This window comes from Erythrolamprus reginae, chromosome 3, assembly GCF_031021105.1.
Source record: "Erythrolamprus reginae isolate rEryReg1 chromosome 3, rEryReg1.hap1, whole genome shotgun sequence".
NCBI classification, from domain to species: domain Eukaryota; kingdom Metazoa; phylum Chordata; class Lepidosauria; order Squamata; family Dipsadidae; genus Erythrolamprus; species Erythrolamprus reginae.
The window spans coordinates 49,263,970-49,279,192 of NC_091952.1; the positions used below are offsets into that span (position 1 = coordinate 49,263,970).

At 41.4% G+C, this 15,223-nt stretch overlaps 1 protein-coding gene across 1 annotated transcript; it reads left to right on the forward strand.

Moving 5' to 3' along the window:
- The first annotated feature begins 2 nt into the window (after window positions 1-2).
- RPL10A (ribosomal protein L10a) lies at window positions 3-5,902 on the forward strand. Its single transcript, XM_070745161.1, has 6 exons — window positions 3-192; window positions 1,147-1,218; window positions 2,545-2,625; window positions 3,027-3,175; window positions 4,982-5,154; window positions 5,680-5,902. Exons 1-6 carry the CDS (start codon window positions 188-190, stop codon window positions 5,848-5,850), a joined length of 651 nt encoding a protein of 216 aa, XP_070601262.1. The 5' UTR covers window positions 3-187; the 3' UTR covers window positions 5,851-5,902.
- The last annotated feature ends 9,321 nt before the right edge of the window (window positions 5,903-15,223 follow it).

Here is a 15,223-nt window from a genome sequence, read left to right on the forward strand (position 1 = left end):
TCGGGGGCGTAACGTGTCACTCCATAAGCACCACCTCATGACGGCCTCCATAATTAGAAGAAACCCCGCCCCCAAAACTTAAGCGGCTAATTCACGTGCTCATCTCGCGAGACTAGGCGTGGTAAAACCGGCGGAAGTTGAAAACCAGATCCTTTTTTTTCTTCCTCCGCCGAAACGAGTCGCCAAGATGAGGTGGGTGTGCATCTGTTCTGAGGCCTCAAATAGAATCCGCCGCCATCCTTGCTCTCGGGATCCAATTGAGGGGCGTTGAATAGGGATTGCGGGTGGTGGGGCACGCCTGGGGCAAGGAAGGCCGCCGTCGTTCTTCTAGATGCCCAGTCTTAACCGTTGGTCTTGCCGGTTAAGGAAGCCCACGAGGGCCATATTCGCAGAACGCGATCCAAAGCCCGTTTCTACCTATCTGCCTTTTATTGAAGCCGGCTGCTTCGGTAGGCGATTAATTCGGCAGTCAAAGAGCAGCTTTTAAGCGGTCCCTTTTTTTCCCTTTTTGCAATGCAGTCGGATCCGAATAGGTCCTGAATTAAAGTCGCGTAAGCTTCCCTCGGGTGACATTGTTATGTTCGATAGCGAATCGCACAGCAGTGGCTGTTACTAGTCCTCGATGCACAACGGTATAATTTATTTATTAGATTTGTATGCCGCCCCTCTCCGAAGACTTCATTCACTTACTTTCTTGCAATATCCGTGAGCAGGGGTAGGCAAAGTTGGCTCTTCTATGACTTGTGGACTTCAACTCCCAGCATTCCTAAGGCAGATTATGCTAGCTCAGGAATTCTGGGAGTTAAAGTCCACATGTCGTAGAACAGCCAATTTTGCCTATCTCCTGTCCTTGAGCAAGAAGATAGTCGTTGAGCAAATAAGACATATATTTTTGTAAGGGGTTTTAAATTGTTATTTAAAACTGTTTTTACGATGTTTTTGTTGTAAGCCGCCCAGAGTCCTCTGGGAGTTGGGTGGCATATAAATCAAATTAAATAAATAAATAAGAATGAAGGTCACAAGGGACGTTCCTGTCTTAAATAGCATATTGGGTTGGTGGGGTTGCTTTTCTTTGGTCATCAGAATCACATTGACACTAATCTGAAAGTCTATGGATTTAAATTAAGGCATGTTTTTTCACAACAGCAAGGTCTCCCGTGATACGCTGTATGAAGCTGTGAAGGAAGTCCTTCAGGGGAGTCAGACCAAGACCCGCAAGTAAGAACTTCGCAGAAGACCTACAGGAATAAAGTTGATTTGATTTAAACCTGACACCAGATTTTGGTAGACCTGCAGTGAGCACACGCTGCCTTCATAAAATGGAATTATACCCAAAGCATTGGCATTTGATAGAATTTCTCTGCAATTGGAAGGGAAAATGAGCTGCATCTGATCATGGATTGGAGTGTGAATATGAATTAAGACAGATTAGTAGGAGCTGGAATCAGCATGGCCACTGAAATCCTGACTTTCTTGGAAAAACAATAGATGTTACTTAACTCTCCAAGAGGCTCTTTGTCAGCTCATTGGAACGTTCTCTGTAACAATATAAGACAGTGCAATATAGGACATCCCTCTTGGATAGTATTAAAATCAGTTGCAGTTGTAAACTATTGTAAATGTTACAAATATTCTACTTGGTTTTCCTGTAGGAGAGCAAAATAGTATCTACACAGAGCAGAAAGCTTTTTTAAATTAGTTTTTAGTAGGCAGTTTTTATAAGATTGCAGGATAAAAACAGGTTGTTTGGAATAATTGAGTAATAGCCAATTTGGTTTAGTGGTTAAGGCATCAGGCTAAAAATCAAGAGACACAGTTCTAGTCTCGTTTTAGGCATGAAAAACCACCTTGGTGACTGGGCTAGTCATTCTTTGTCATTTCTACTCATCTCATGGATGATGTGGGACATAGAGGGGGAAGAATTGCCATCTTGAGCTATTTATAAAAAATGTCTAAATAAAATTCATGAAAGGGGTAACTTAACCAGTACTGCTATGTCTGTGCTGAATGCTTTTCTTTAGAAGATAAATGAAATGAAATTACCATTCCATGTATTCAGTAGCCTATAGAATAGAATTTTTTATTGGCAAAGTGTAATTGGACACACAAGGAATTTGTCTTAGTACATATGCTCAGTGTACATACAAGAAAAGATAGATTCATCAAGAATCATAAAGTACAACACTTAATAATAGTCCGGGTACAAATAAGCAATCAAATGATATTAGGAAACGGTCAATGTAAATTGTAAATAAAGTTACAGTCATTAGTGGGAGGAGATGGATGGTGGGAACAGAGAGAAGATTAATAGTAGTGCAGACTCAGTGAATAGTTTGACAATTTGAGGAAATTATTTGTTTAGCAGAGTGAAGGCGTTCGGGGAAAAACTTGTGTTTTAGTTGTGTCTAGATGTTTTGAAGTCGAATTAAGTAGAGTTATAAGCATGTAATCCAAAACTACTGAAGGCCATTTGATTGCTTTCTCTTACTGTATTCAACTGTCCTCCATTTTTATTCAAATATGTATTCCGTTTTCTTTACTTAGGTTCTTGGAGACTGTGGAATTGCAGATCAGTCTGAAAAATTATGACCCACAAAAGGACAAGCGTTTCTCTGGCACTGTCAGGTTTGGCACTCTTCTTGTACCACCCAGCCTTCTGCTTGCACCCTTCTGACTGTTTCAAGTCTTTGAATTTGGTTTACATTCAGACAGCCTGTTGGCTTGTAAAATCTGTGGTAGCTTGGTGCAATGCTGAATTGCCAGGGTAGTTCAGTTCACCTCACTGTACGCAGCGGGTGTGGCTGGACGGACCCCTACCCTGGGTCTTAAAACATGAGGGGAGGTATGGTGAGGCTCTTATGCTGATCCTGCCGATAATTTTAAGAAGCCAGAGGTAGATCCTGGTCCACAGAGAAGTACTAGCTGTCTGGTAAGATTTGTCAGCACCAGTCTGGAATGTTGTTTGTCCATTTTGTATAACTTATTGATAGGAGGTAGCTATTGTGATGATCTCGTTGCTCTCTCAGGCTCAAGTCCGCTCCAAGACCTAAGTTCTCCGTCTGTGTCCTGGGCGATCAGCAGCATTGTGACGAAGCCAAAGCCGTTGACATCCCACACATGGATATAGAGGCCCTTAAAAAACTGAATAAGAACAAAAAGATGGTGAAGAAATTAGGTAAGAAAAATAAAAGAGAATGTCCAAGATTTTAACATTAATAAAATTGAATTGTCTCTTTTTTTCCTGTGCCATGTTAGATTCACTTTAGCTTAACATTCTTGTGGCTAATAATGGAAAACAATACGGTATATTCATTTCCAGCCATCCCCCTCCAACAACTCCGAGTCTTCGGAGAGGGACGGCATACAAATCTAATAAATAAACTGCAAATAAAGAATGCAAAGCAGATTTGAGTTCTTGGGACCGAAAGGGGGTGGAGCCAGAGGTCTCCAAATTACAATAATGTGGCAAAAGGGGAAGCATATGAACATTGTTGCAGCCCTGATATCAAAGGACTTTGTACCCTAATAATTGTACTATTAATTGTTTTTCAGTTAGTATATTTTTCAGACTGTAAGATGTGCCTTAGTTTTTGGGGAGGAAAATGGAGGGGGGATTTTTCTTACGAGATATTCATCTGACTAGCCTCTTTAGTCTGGTCAGCTTCAGATAATAATAATTATTATTATTATTATTTATTAGATTGTATGCTGCCCCTCTCCGGAGGCTCGAAGCGGCTTACAACAACAATACATAGTACAAATCTAATGGTTAAAAAAGGACAGTTTAAAACCCTTATTATAAAAAACAGTCATGCATCGCAAACAAACCATACATAAAATGAAACGGCCTGGGGGAATCCATTTCCCTATACCTGACGGCAGAGGTGGGTTTTTAGGAGTTTGTGAAAGGCAAGGAGGGTGGGGGCAATTCTGATCTGCGGAGGGAGTTGGTTCCAGAGGGTCAGGGCCACCACAGAGAAGGCTCTTTCTCTGGGCCCCGCCAGACATTGTTTCATCAACGGGACCCGGAGAAGGCCAACTCTGTGGGACCTAATCGGTCGCTGGGATTCGTGCGGCAGAAGGCGGTCCCGGAGATATTCTGGTCCGATGCCATGAAGGGCTTTATAGGTCATAACCAACACTTTGAATTGTGACCGGAAACTGATCGGCAACCAATGCAGACTGCGGAGTGTTGGTGTGACTTTGCTGGTTTTGAGCACACAAACATGCTTCTTATCCCTTAGTCGGGTATAAAAACCACTTCTAAAGCACAGTTGATCGTCTCAGAGAGAAGCATGAGAAAAGCAATACTTTTAAGGGTGTATTTGGCATATCCTGATGGTCATTTGTAATTGTTTAGTTGTGCTCAGTCGACCCAGTTTGGAACTACTGCTGAGCTAAAACAACAGAGGGTCTGGGCGGGGTGTATGTGAGAGTTATTGATATTATCAAGACCAGGAAAAGGAGTATATGGGTCAAACACTGTAAGAACTACAGATCATGTAAAAATATACCTCAACCTGTAAGTAAACCCTAGAATGTTTATGTTGACCCCGAACTAAACAAAATTTGGTGATTCTGAGGGCAGATTGAATCTCCTTGTGCTTGAAAGCATGCTGCTGGGGGTGCAGAATAACCCACCCACCACCCACATTTTTGAAAGATCTGTATATTTAGAGACCATACAGTTTATGTATGGTATGTTTGTGTGTATGTTTGCTTTTAATAATGGGGTTTTTAGTGTTTCTCTTAAATTATTAGATTTGTTATATATTGTTTATTATTGCTATGAAACGCCACGAGTCTACTGAGAGGGGCGGCATACAAATCTAATAAATTAAATAAATAAATACATACATACATACACAAGCACTCAGATGAGTCTACATTGTTGCATTCCATGTTAACATGTATACCTGTTTGCAGATATTTGAGAGGAGTCTTGAGTATTTTCAGTATAGTGTATTTTTATTTTATGCAGCCAAGAAATACGATGCTTTCCTGGCTTCTGAATCCTTAATTAAGCAAATTCCTCGAATCCTGGGGCCAGGATTAAACAAGGCTGGCAAATTCCCTTCTCTTCTCACTCACAACGAGAACATGGTGGGCAAAGTAGATGAAGTGAAATCCACAATCAAGTTTCAAATGAAAAAGGTATTTTTTAATAAAAAAAACTCCTTACATTTGGCAGTATGTTTGAGGGGAAAGTATGTATTGGGGAGAGAGAAATTCCTAGTATTCTCTAATGTAAAGCAGGGCCACAGAAAATTATCTCGCTGAAGAACAAATATCTAGAAAAAGAATCACTGCAGAGTGAGATGGCACTATATAAATTTAATGAATAAAATTTGCATTTACTGAATCAGGTTTTCTCTTCAATAGCAGTAAAGTGTAGGAAGAATGTCAAAGTACCTAAAATTGATTCATCTCTTCTAATTTGTACAGTGGTACCATATTTTGTATTAGAACAACAAGACTGTATTCATTACAAACAGTTACAAGATTCCAAGAAACACTGTAGTTGTTTTCCTGAAGGCTTCAGCTATTTGCATCTATCCAGTTTTGTAAAACAATTTGAATATCCTAGCCATACCAACTTGAGATTGATGTGCTTTTTAGAACAAATCATTTCTATTCCTATTCAATTGTAACACATTTGATTGTTTTCTTGTGTTCTAGGTACTGTGTCTTGCTGTGGCAGTTGGTCATGTGAAGATGACTGAGGATGAGTTGGTCTACAACATTCATTTGGCGGTCAACTTCCTTGTATCTCTGCTGAAGAAAAATTGGCAAAACGTTCGTGCCTTGTACATCAAGAGCACCATGGGGAAACCCCAGCGCCTGTACTGAGAGCAATATAGAGACATATATTTTAGCTAACAATACAGATCTTTTAAGCTAACTTACAAGTGTGAGAGTTTTGATTTTTTTATATATTTATTATACATTACATGGAATCACTGAATATTTAACACCTTAATCTGAGAAATATTTATGTTCAAAATGATAAATTAGACTTAGAAATTCCTGGCATATCATGAACTGGTATTTATGAAAGCATGCAGGTCCTTGACTTAAAACCATTTGTCTGGTGACCATTCAAAGTTAAAATGGCGGTGCAAAAGTGCCACATATTTGTGCTGCTTTTCACAAATATGCCATTGCAGGCATCTCTTTGGTCATGTGATCAAAATTCAGATGCCTGGCAACTGGCAGGTATTTATGACAGTTGCAGTGTTCCAGGTCGTGATTATCTTTGCGAGTTGATGAGCAAAGTCAATGGGGAAGCTTAATTCACTTAACTTGCTAACTTATGTGCAGAGATTCATTTAACTAGCAAAAAATGGGGTAAAACCCATTTAATTATCTTGCTTAGCAGTGGGAATTTTGGATTCAATTGTTGTAAGTCAAGAACTACTGTACTGGTATTTTGCTTTCCCCTAAGTCAAGAGTAGGCAAAGTTGGGTCTTCTATGACATGTGGACTTCAACTCCCAGAATTCCTGAGCTAGCATGGTTGGCTCAGGAATTCTGGGAGTTAAAGTCCACAAGTCATAGGAGAGCCAACTTTGCCTACCCCTGCCCTAAGTGAAAATGTGTGCCAAACATTTGAACATGTCCAAACTAGAAATAGTTAAAATTATTTTATTGATTATTTGGACTTCTTTGCCGCCCTCCCCCCCCCCCCGTCCGAAGACTCAGGGTAGCTTACAACATAGAACAATAAAAAAGTCCTAAATTCAAATTTAAAATTAATCTATCTACAATCCCTAATCCTTAAAAACCAACCTTCCATTCATCGGTTGGGGACTAATGTCTAATGACCCCAGGGCTGTCAGCACAGGTGGGTCTTTAGGCTCTTGCGGAAGGCGGGGAGGGTGGGGGCAGTGCAACTGGGGGGAGCTGGTTCAAGAGGGCTGGGGCTCCCATAGAGAAGGCTCTAACCCTAGGCCCCGCCAAGCAACATTGTCTAGCTCTGTTTTTCAACCAGTGTCCCGTGGCACACTAGTGTGCCGCGAGACATGGTCAGGTGTGCCGCGAAGCTCAGAGAGAGAAAGAAAGCAAGAGAGAAAGAAAGAAAGTAAGAGAGAAAGAGCGAGTGAGCGAGAAAGAAAAGAGAGAGTGAAAGAGAAAGAGAGAGCAAGAGAGAAAGAGAAAGAAAGCAAGAGAGAAAGAGGGAGGGAAGGAGAGAGAGACATGGAGGGAAGGAGGGAGAGAAAGAGAGCAAGAAAGAGATGGAGAGAGAAAAAGAAAGAGGAAGGAAGGGAGAGAGATAATTTTTTTGTCCAAACTTTTTTAGCCCCCCCCCCCCCCCCCCCCCGCGCTCAATGTGCCCCAGGGTTTTGTAAATGTAAAAAATGTGCCGCGGCTCAAAAAAGGTTGAAAATCACTGGTCTAACTGATGGGACCTGGAGAAAGCAGACTGGGATCTGACCGGTCCCTGGGACTCATGCGGCAGAAGGAGGTCCCGTAAGTAGTCTGGTCCGATGCCATGTAGGGCTTTATAGGTCATAACCAACACTTTGAATTGTGTTTGGAAACCAATTGGCATCCAGTGCTGCTCAGAATACTGGAGAGATGGGCCAATCTAGGAAGGCCCAAGACTGCTCACGTGGCTGCATTCTGTACGATCTGTAGTTTCCAAACGCTATTCAAAGGTAACCCCATATAGAGAGCATTACAGTAGTTGAACCTCGAGGTGATAAGGGCATGAGTGACTTATAAGAAGAGTCTCCTGGTCTAGATAGGGTCGCAACTGATGCACCAAGCAGACCTGGGCTAACATCCCCCTTGCCACAGCTGAAAGAGTGTTCTAAGTTGAGCTGTGGATCGGGGAGGATGCCCAAGTTGAGTACCCTCTCTGAGGGGGACAGAGACCCACCCCCCTCCTGGGTAATGGACAGATGGGACTGTCCTTGGGAGGCAAAACCCACAGCCACTCCCATCTTGTTGGGGTTGAGTCGGAGCCTATTAACACCCATCCAAACCCTGACATCCAAATCTAGACACCAACACATTACTTCCACTGCTTCACTGAGTTGACATGGGGTGGAGATATACTGTATAGCTGAGTATCATCAGCATATTGATGGTAACACCCCATGCTGTCAGATGATCTCACCCAGTGGCTTCATGTAGATATTAAACACGAGGGGTGACAGGACCGACCCCTGAGGAACCCCACAAAGGAGGGACCTAGGAGTTGACCTCTGGCCACCTGCCAATATGGACTGCGACCAACCAGAGAGGTAGGAGGCGAACCATCGTAAAACGGTGCCCCGCACTTCCAGCCCCTCTAGCTGGTGTAGGATACCATGGTTGATGGTATTGAAAGCCACTGAGAAGTCAAGAAGCACCAGGATAGAGGAGTGACCCAGCGACCCCAAAACATCGTCTTGATTAAGCTGGCCTGGGCCCATGTCAGTAGAGGACCCTAACCATGGTAGCCTACACCTGCCTAATCGAAAACAGGCTCTACTGAGTTCAGTGTGACTTATTCCCAGGTAAGTGGGTAGAGCAGCCTTCCCTAGCCAATAGTTTGCAGCTTATAATAAGTGAAATATTAAATATTGACACTAAAATTCCATTGTGTCTCAGATCCGAGAATTGGAGGAGCTGCAAAATGTTTACTTCTTCCTAGGGGGGACGTAACAGAAAATAATTTGAGAAGCATTGTAGTAAAGAGTACAGTAATCTAGTTTTTTGGCTCCGCCTACTCCAGGAGACATTTTGCTGAAAAACTGGAGATAAACTTTTATCTTGATATTTAACATTAGCAGGAATAAAATTTCAAGACATCGACATCAGTTGGCAACATTACACCATTTTTTAATTTGGAAGCTTTGCACGTAAAGAATGCAATCGGCAGATACGTGAAAAAATAAGTATGTTTACTAAATTGTACGCAACATATTTCCTATATACAGAAATTGTGTTGCAGGGCTACTGAAAATACACCAGGCTACAATTTTATCATATCTTACCAAATGAAGTTTACTATCTCCTTGTTTAAGAGGAAAAGAAACTTGCCCTTTATGTGGGTGAAGTTGTGGAATACAAGGCATTCTGAGTATGAAACAGCTCTTGTTACATTCAAGCCAGAACATCTCTGGGTCTTCTGAGCTGGTTGTACTTAAGCCATTTCAATTTTGTTTGGAATATTGTGGCTTTTGCAAGGACTTGAATGTCCTAAGAAGGAAATGGTATGCTTTCAATGAAACCCCTAGATATTGTAAGTAATTTGGGGGCAGTAACTTTAGCAAAACATTCCAAATTTCCTAAACATCTCAAGTCTCGTATCCATATTATGATTATGGATGTACAGTATTGGTACTTCAGAACCCAACCCAGATTGTCAGAATTGCTTGTTTTTACAATGGAGGGCCTACTAATTCTAACAATCACTCAGACAAAATTTTACTTTGCATATATCTTTGGGATTTGAAGTGTTACGACAAAATGGGTCTCTACAGTGTTTATAGTTATATTTAAAACATCTATTAAACTCCTTTTTTATAAATGGAACTGGCATTTACAGATAGAATCATTAGAAACGAAACATTCCAAGAAGCACTGAATCATAAATACAAATAAAACTTTATGAGGGAAACGTTTTATTTTAACCTTGTAAAATTGCAAACCAAACTGTTAGGGCACAGAATGTACTGAGAAATTAACAGGTTATAAGTACAGTACTACTTGTTTTACGCTTGTCCTGCTGTATTATTCAGCTAATTGCTAATTTAACACCACCGATAATACTGCTGCCCTACAAAGCGACCTTAACTATGTGTCAGAATGGTTGAACAATTGGTAACTTCAAATCTCAACCAACAACAAAATTAAGAACACCAAATACAACCTGGATGGATACGACCTGATAGACGGCCCTCACTCTGTCAAAGACCTTGCAATCGCCATCTTGTTTTCGGCTTTTAAAAAAAATGGCACAGCGCACGCGCACCCATAAGACACACCCACACGGTGTGGGGGGAAGCAAACTGGCAACAAGGTAAGTTAGAACCCACCCAGTGATGGGCTCCTATGGGTACGGTCAGGAATTCAGTTCCGATAGCAAAATTTGGAGCTCCACTCCAGAGCTTCCAAATTGCATTGAAAGATGTTGAAGCAAAATGCATAAGCCATGCCCACAGTGTGGTAGTAAAAATTTTGGTAGCCCACCACTGAACCCATCCCTGTAGCAGGGATAGAGCTAATCTAACTGGGGGACAGGAACAGAAGCTTGCGAGAATGTACTTGACCCTGATTAAAAAGCACAAGATAAATTTTTGCGCTGTCTGTGCACAGTTCCTAAAGTCCCAGTGGATTTTATAAGCATTTCAAATATGATAAATTTAAATCAAACTACTGTACATGATTACAAAGAACTACTAAAAAAACCCTTCTTAATTGTTATCCTCATGGTGCACTAGAGGATGATAAATGCATATAGTTGTGATGATAAATGCATATAGTTCAAGGTTCATGCTGTACTTCCAACCTATTTTAAGTCCAAAGTGGTACCCTTCATTACTGTGATGGAAAATTGCAGCAGCCTGAAGTCAATTTCAGGATTCTGTAAGAAAGGTAGGCTAGTCATCGCAAACTGCTGAGATGATTCGGTAAAGCTTCAACTCTTCACCTGAAGAGCCTAAAATGTTAAGTCGGTGACATCTGGGAATCAGTGAAGGTCTTTGTGCCCAGATATCACTGCAGCTTAAGTCTGATTAAAAGTAGCAAAGCTGCTTTAAAGGGAAGATTGAAATAGTACAGGGAAGTTTGTTGAAAGCCCCATAGATGCTTTTTGGCTATACCAGTGAAATTAGATCAGGAAGTGGGCCTTTGATATTTGGTTCCTGATGTCATCATATCATAAAGGCTATATAATTTCCTTTCTATTAGAACCACCTGTGGATTGTCACAAGAAAAGAGGAAAGCTGCCTGTCTATTAATTATATGTTGTACTGTTTTGGAAATACATCTCCAATTATTCTTAGTTACTATTTATTTGTTTGTTTGTTTGTTTGTTTGTTTGTTTGATTGATTGATTGATTGATTGATTGATTGATTTCTATGCTGCCCATCTCCGCAGACTTAGGGCAGCTCACAACAAAATAAGCACAAAAATACAATGAATAAGAAATCTAAATTTAAAAATCGGATCTAAAACCCCAATGCATTCAGACAATCACCCACACTCATCCCATGTACATTCCAATTGTTGGCCGGAGCTAGGTGTAACACTCCACAGCCCAAGCCTGCCAGCAAAGGTGAATTTTTAAAGCCTTGCGGAAGGCCAGGAGGGTGGGAGGGGTACGAATCCCTGGAGGGAGTTGATTCCAGAGGGCTGGGGCTGCCAGGTGGCATTGCCTAGCTGATGGGACCTGCAGAAGGCCAACTCTGTGGAGTTGCCTGGGAGTTATATTCTAACCAATTTTGAGAGCACTGGTCGGGAAAGGCCATCTGCATAAATGTGCATATCATTGGCAGCAATACTATACATACATATACCTTATTATTCATTAGCTAAACTTTGCAATCTCATTCAACGAGTACTCAGAGGCATCAGAATAGAATAGAATAGAATAGAATAGAATAGAATAGAATTCTTTATTGGCCAAGTATGATTGGACACACAAGGAATTTGTCGGGGCAGATGCTTTCAGAGTACATAAAAGAAAAAGATACATTTGTGAAGAATCATGTGGTACAACACTTAACGATTGTCATAGGAGTCAAATAAGCAATGAAGAAACAATATTAATAAAAATCTTAGGATACAAGCAACAAGTTTTATTTATTTTAAAAGTAAGCTGTTGCCTCTTAGCAGGTTTGCAATGGGTGTGCTGAACATGATTAAATTGGAGCTCTATTAAGCCCTGGCTGGGGGTAAACAGCAGCAGTTGCAATGTCTCAAACATGTTGATGCGATTCCAAAAACGATAAGCTTTGAGGAATAACAGTAATGTTCTTTACAGGTTTCCTTTCATGGTATTCCCAGCCTTGGCAAAATATTCTCTTTGTTCCTCCAGCCAGCCGAGAGGGAATTTCTTTCCTGCAGCACGAGAGAGGGTTAACTCTTCGTTCCAGGTTAACCTCCGTTCGCTTACAACCAGAAAGAGCTAAACCATTACAAGCAGGCAGTGTTTACAAGACAGCCGTCATCCCTTCTATAAACAAGGGGCTTCTCCAGCAGCAGGAAAAAAAGTCCATTCCAAAGAAGCAGAGCCTGGTTACTAGAGCATCTGCCTTTGAGCAGGAGGGGCAACCCAGGAACCTGATCCTCAGAAGTCGGCAGCTTTGCTTAAGGACAGAGGAGGGAGCGGTGTTGCCGTGGCTTCTCACCTTGGGTACCTCCAGAGAAAAAGGAAGACCCTCTCTGAGAGCATTCATTCCTCTTGGCTCATCACACTTTGGACTCTCTTTACTTGATGACACTCAAAATCCTGTTTGGGGTAAGTCGGTTATTTAAACGTTCGATATACAAATGTGGAAAGTAGCGCACCAAGAAAGATCAACCAACTCTGTCTCTTTGGCTCTCTCGGGGTTCATTTAAACGAGTTTTGAAATAAAGAACATCTTTCTCCAAGCAACGCTGTGTTATGCCAAAAGAAAAAGTCCTTAATATCATTAAAGAATACTTTTAAATATACCGTAACACATAACAATGTACACGATGGGGCGGGAGAAGAAAGAGCAAACGTGAGTAGACACTTTATTTAACTATTCCTGTTCTGCTTTCCTTTCTTTCTTGTGATTTATTTGCTCTTTATTGGTGAGTGTATTTTGTGCGCTATGGATTTAAAGTGGCACGTTGCATATCACTTTCTGAACCGCACGGTATAATTATTTTCAATAGCAAATGTCTCTTTGACACACTGTAGAAATCTCTGTGCATCAAAATAGTTTGATGTTGTCCAATCCATTAGAATCAATTTTTTTTTGCCACTTTATTGAACTTGTACGATGATGTACAAATGCAGATTGTGTCTTGAAGTCAAAAGGAACTTAGAATTCTTCCAGACTTGGGGAGACATGGGAGAAACTCGAGTGAGTCTGGACTCTAGAGAAAAAGATCTTCTCCGGGGACAGAAAAGCATAATTCGAGGGTGATGATAACAATTTCCTGAACTAAGCCTCCACCTCTTTATTTTATTTTATTTATTTATTTATTTATTTTGTCTAATACACATTGAAGAGAATAGTCATGTAGTAATATATATAAAGAAAAGGATAGAATTAAAGATATAAATGTATAGGTGAATATATTTGAAAGGAAGAAAAGATAAATGAGATAAGGAGAGACAATTGGACTGGGGACGGAAGGCACACTAATGCACTTATGCACGCCCCTTACTGACCTCTTAGGAACCTGGAGAAGTCAATCATGGATAGTCTAAGGGAAAAATGTTGGGGGTTAGGGTTTGTTACTACTGAGTCAGGTAATGAGTTCCATGCTTCGACAACTTGAGTGCTTACTTACTTTAAGGCAGGGGTCTCCAGTTTTGGCAGCTTTAAGATGTATGGACTTCAATTCCCAGAATTCCCCAGCCAGCAAAGTTTTCTTTCTTTCTTATGATTTCTTTAAGAGCAAAGCTGGGTGAGGGATTCTGGGAGTTGAAGTCCTCATGTCTTAAAGTCGCCAAGGTTGGAGACCCCTGCTTTAAGGGGGTAACACTTGAGAGCCTGGCATGACTAACATTCAGATAGCAAGAGTGAGATAAAAGAGAGGTTCTACAGTATTCAATGGCCCCTTCTTCCTGGCTGCGTCTGGTTTGCCTCATGCGGACTGGGTTATAACTGGTCTGGATTACAACTGCTTTTTATGGGACAGGTTTAAATGGAACAACAGAGTCAGGAGCTTCTTCATTACAGTGATAATAAACAGGCGGTGAAAGGGGCAAATTTTAACATGTACTTCCTACTCTTAACCAACAACAATGCAATTGTGGGGGAAGTGTAGCTCAGAAATATCTTCACGCCCCTCTCGCCTTTGTTTTCCCCATTCTTCCAAGCCCTCCTAGGACCCTAAAAAGAAATACTGCCCGAAGTTAAGTCAATGACAAGTCAGCCCTCTTAAAAGACTAAATGGTACTTGCAGCAGGGATTCTGAAAATTGTTTTGAGGAAAGAAGTTAAAACATTGAATGAAACACAGAGATTCTGCATGGATCCCGTGAGTGTGTCGATATTAGTGTTATAGTATTCACAGCAGTAGCGGGTAAGTACAGATGAGTAAAACTGGAGCTGCGCACGCAGCTTCAAGTTTCTAGGCGTGTGCGTGTCAGGATTAAGCTGGACCGGGACTCATTGCTCACAGTCACTCATGCCCTCATCACCTCGAGGTTCGACTACTGTAATGCTCTCTACATGGGGCTACCTCTGAAAAGTGTTCGGAAACTTCAGATCGTGCAAAATGCAGCTGCAAGAGCAGTCATGGGCTTACCTAGGTATGCCCATGTTTCACCATCACTCCGCAGTCTGCATTGGCTGCCGATCAATTTCCGGTCACAATTCAAAGTGTTGGTTATGACCTTTAAAGCCCTTCATGGCATTGGACCAGAATATCTCCGAGACCGCCTCCTGCCGCACGAATCCCAGCAACCGATTAGGTCCCACAGAGTGGGCCTTCTCTGGGTCCCGTCAACTAAACAATGTTGGTTGGTGGGCCCCAGGGGAAGAGCCTTCTCTGTGGTGGCACCGGCTCTCTGGAACCAACTCCCCCCAGAGATTAGAACTGCCCCTACTCTTCCTGCCTTCCGTAAACTCCTTAAAACCCACCTTTGCCGTCAGGCATGGGGGAATTGAAACATCTCCCCCTGGGCATGTTTAATTTATACATGGTATGCTTGTGTGTGTGTCTGTTAGTATATGGGTTTTTTAAAAATCTTTAAATATTTTAATTAATTGGATTATTTTATTTATTTATTACTTAGATTTGTATGCCGCCCCTCTCCGAAGACTCGGGGCGGCTCATTTATGATTTGTTGCACTTGTTGTGAGCCGCCCCGAGTCTTCGGAGAGGGGTGGCATACAAATCCAAATAATAAATAAATAAATAAAATAATAAATAAAACAAATAAATAAATAAGCATATCCTGAGGTAATATTTCAATGCAGAAGAAAGGCCTGCGTAGAGAATGCTGAGTCATTCTGAGGCAATTAAGCGTGCCACAACCTCATCAGGTGAAAAGTATTTAAATATGCAAGAGCTCTTTGCTCATT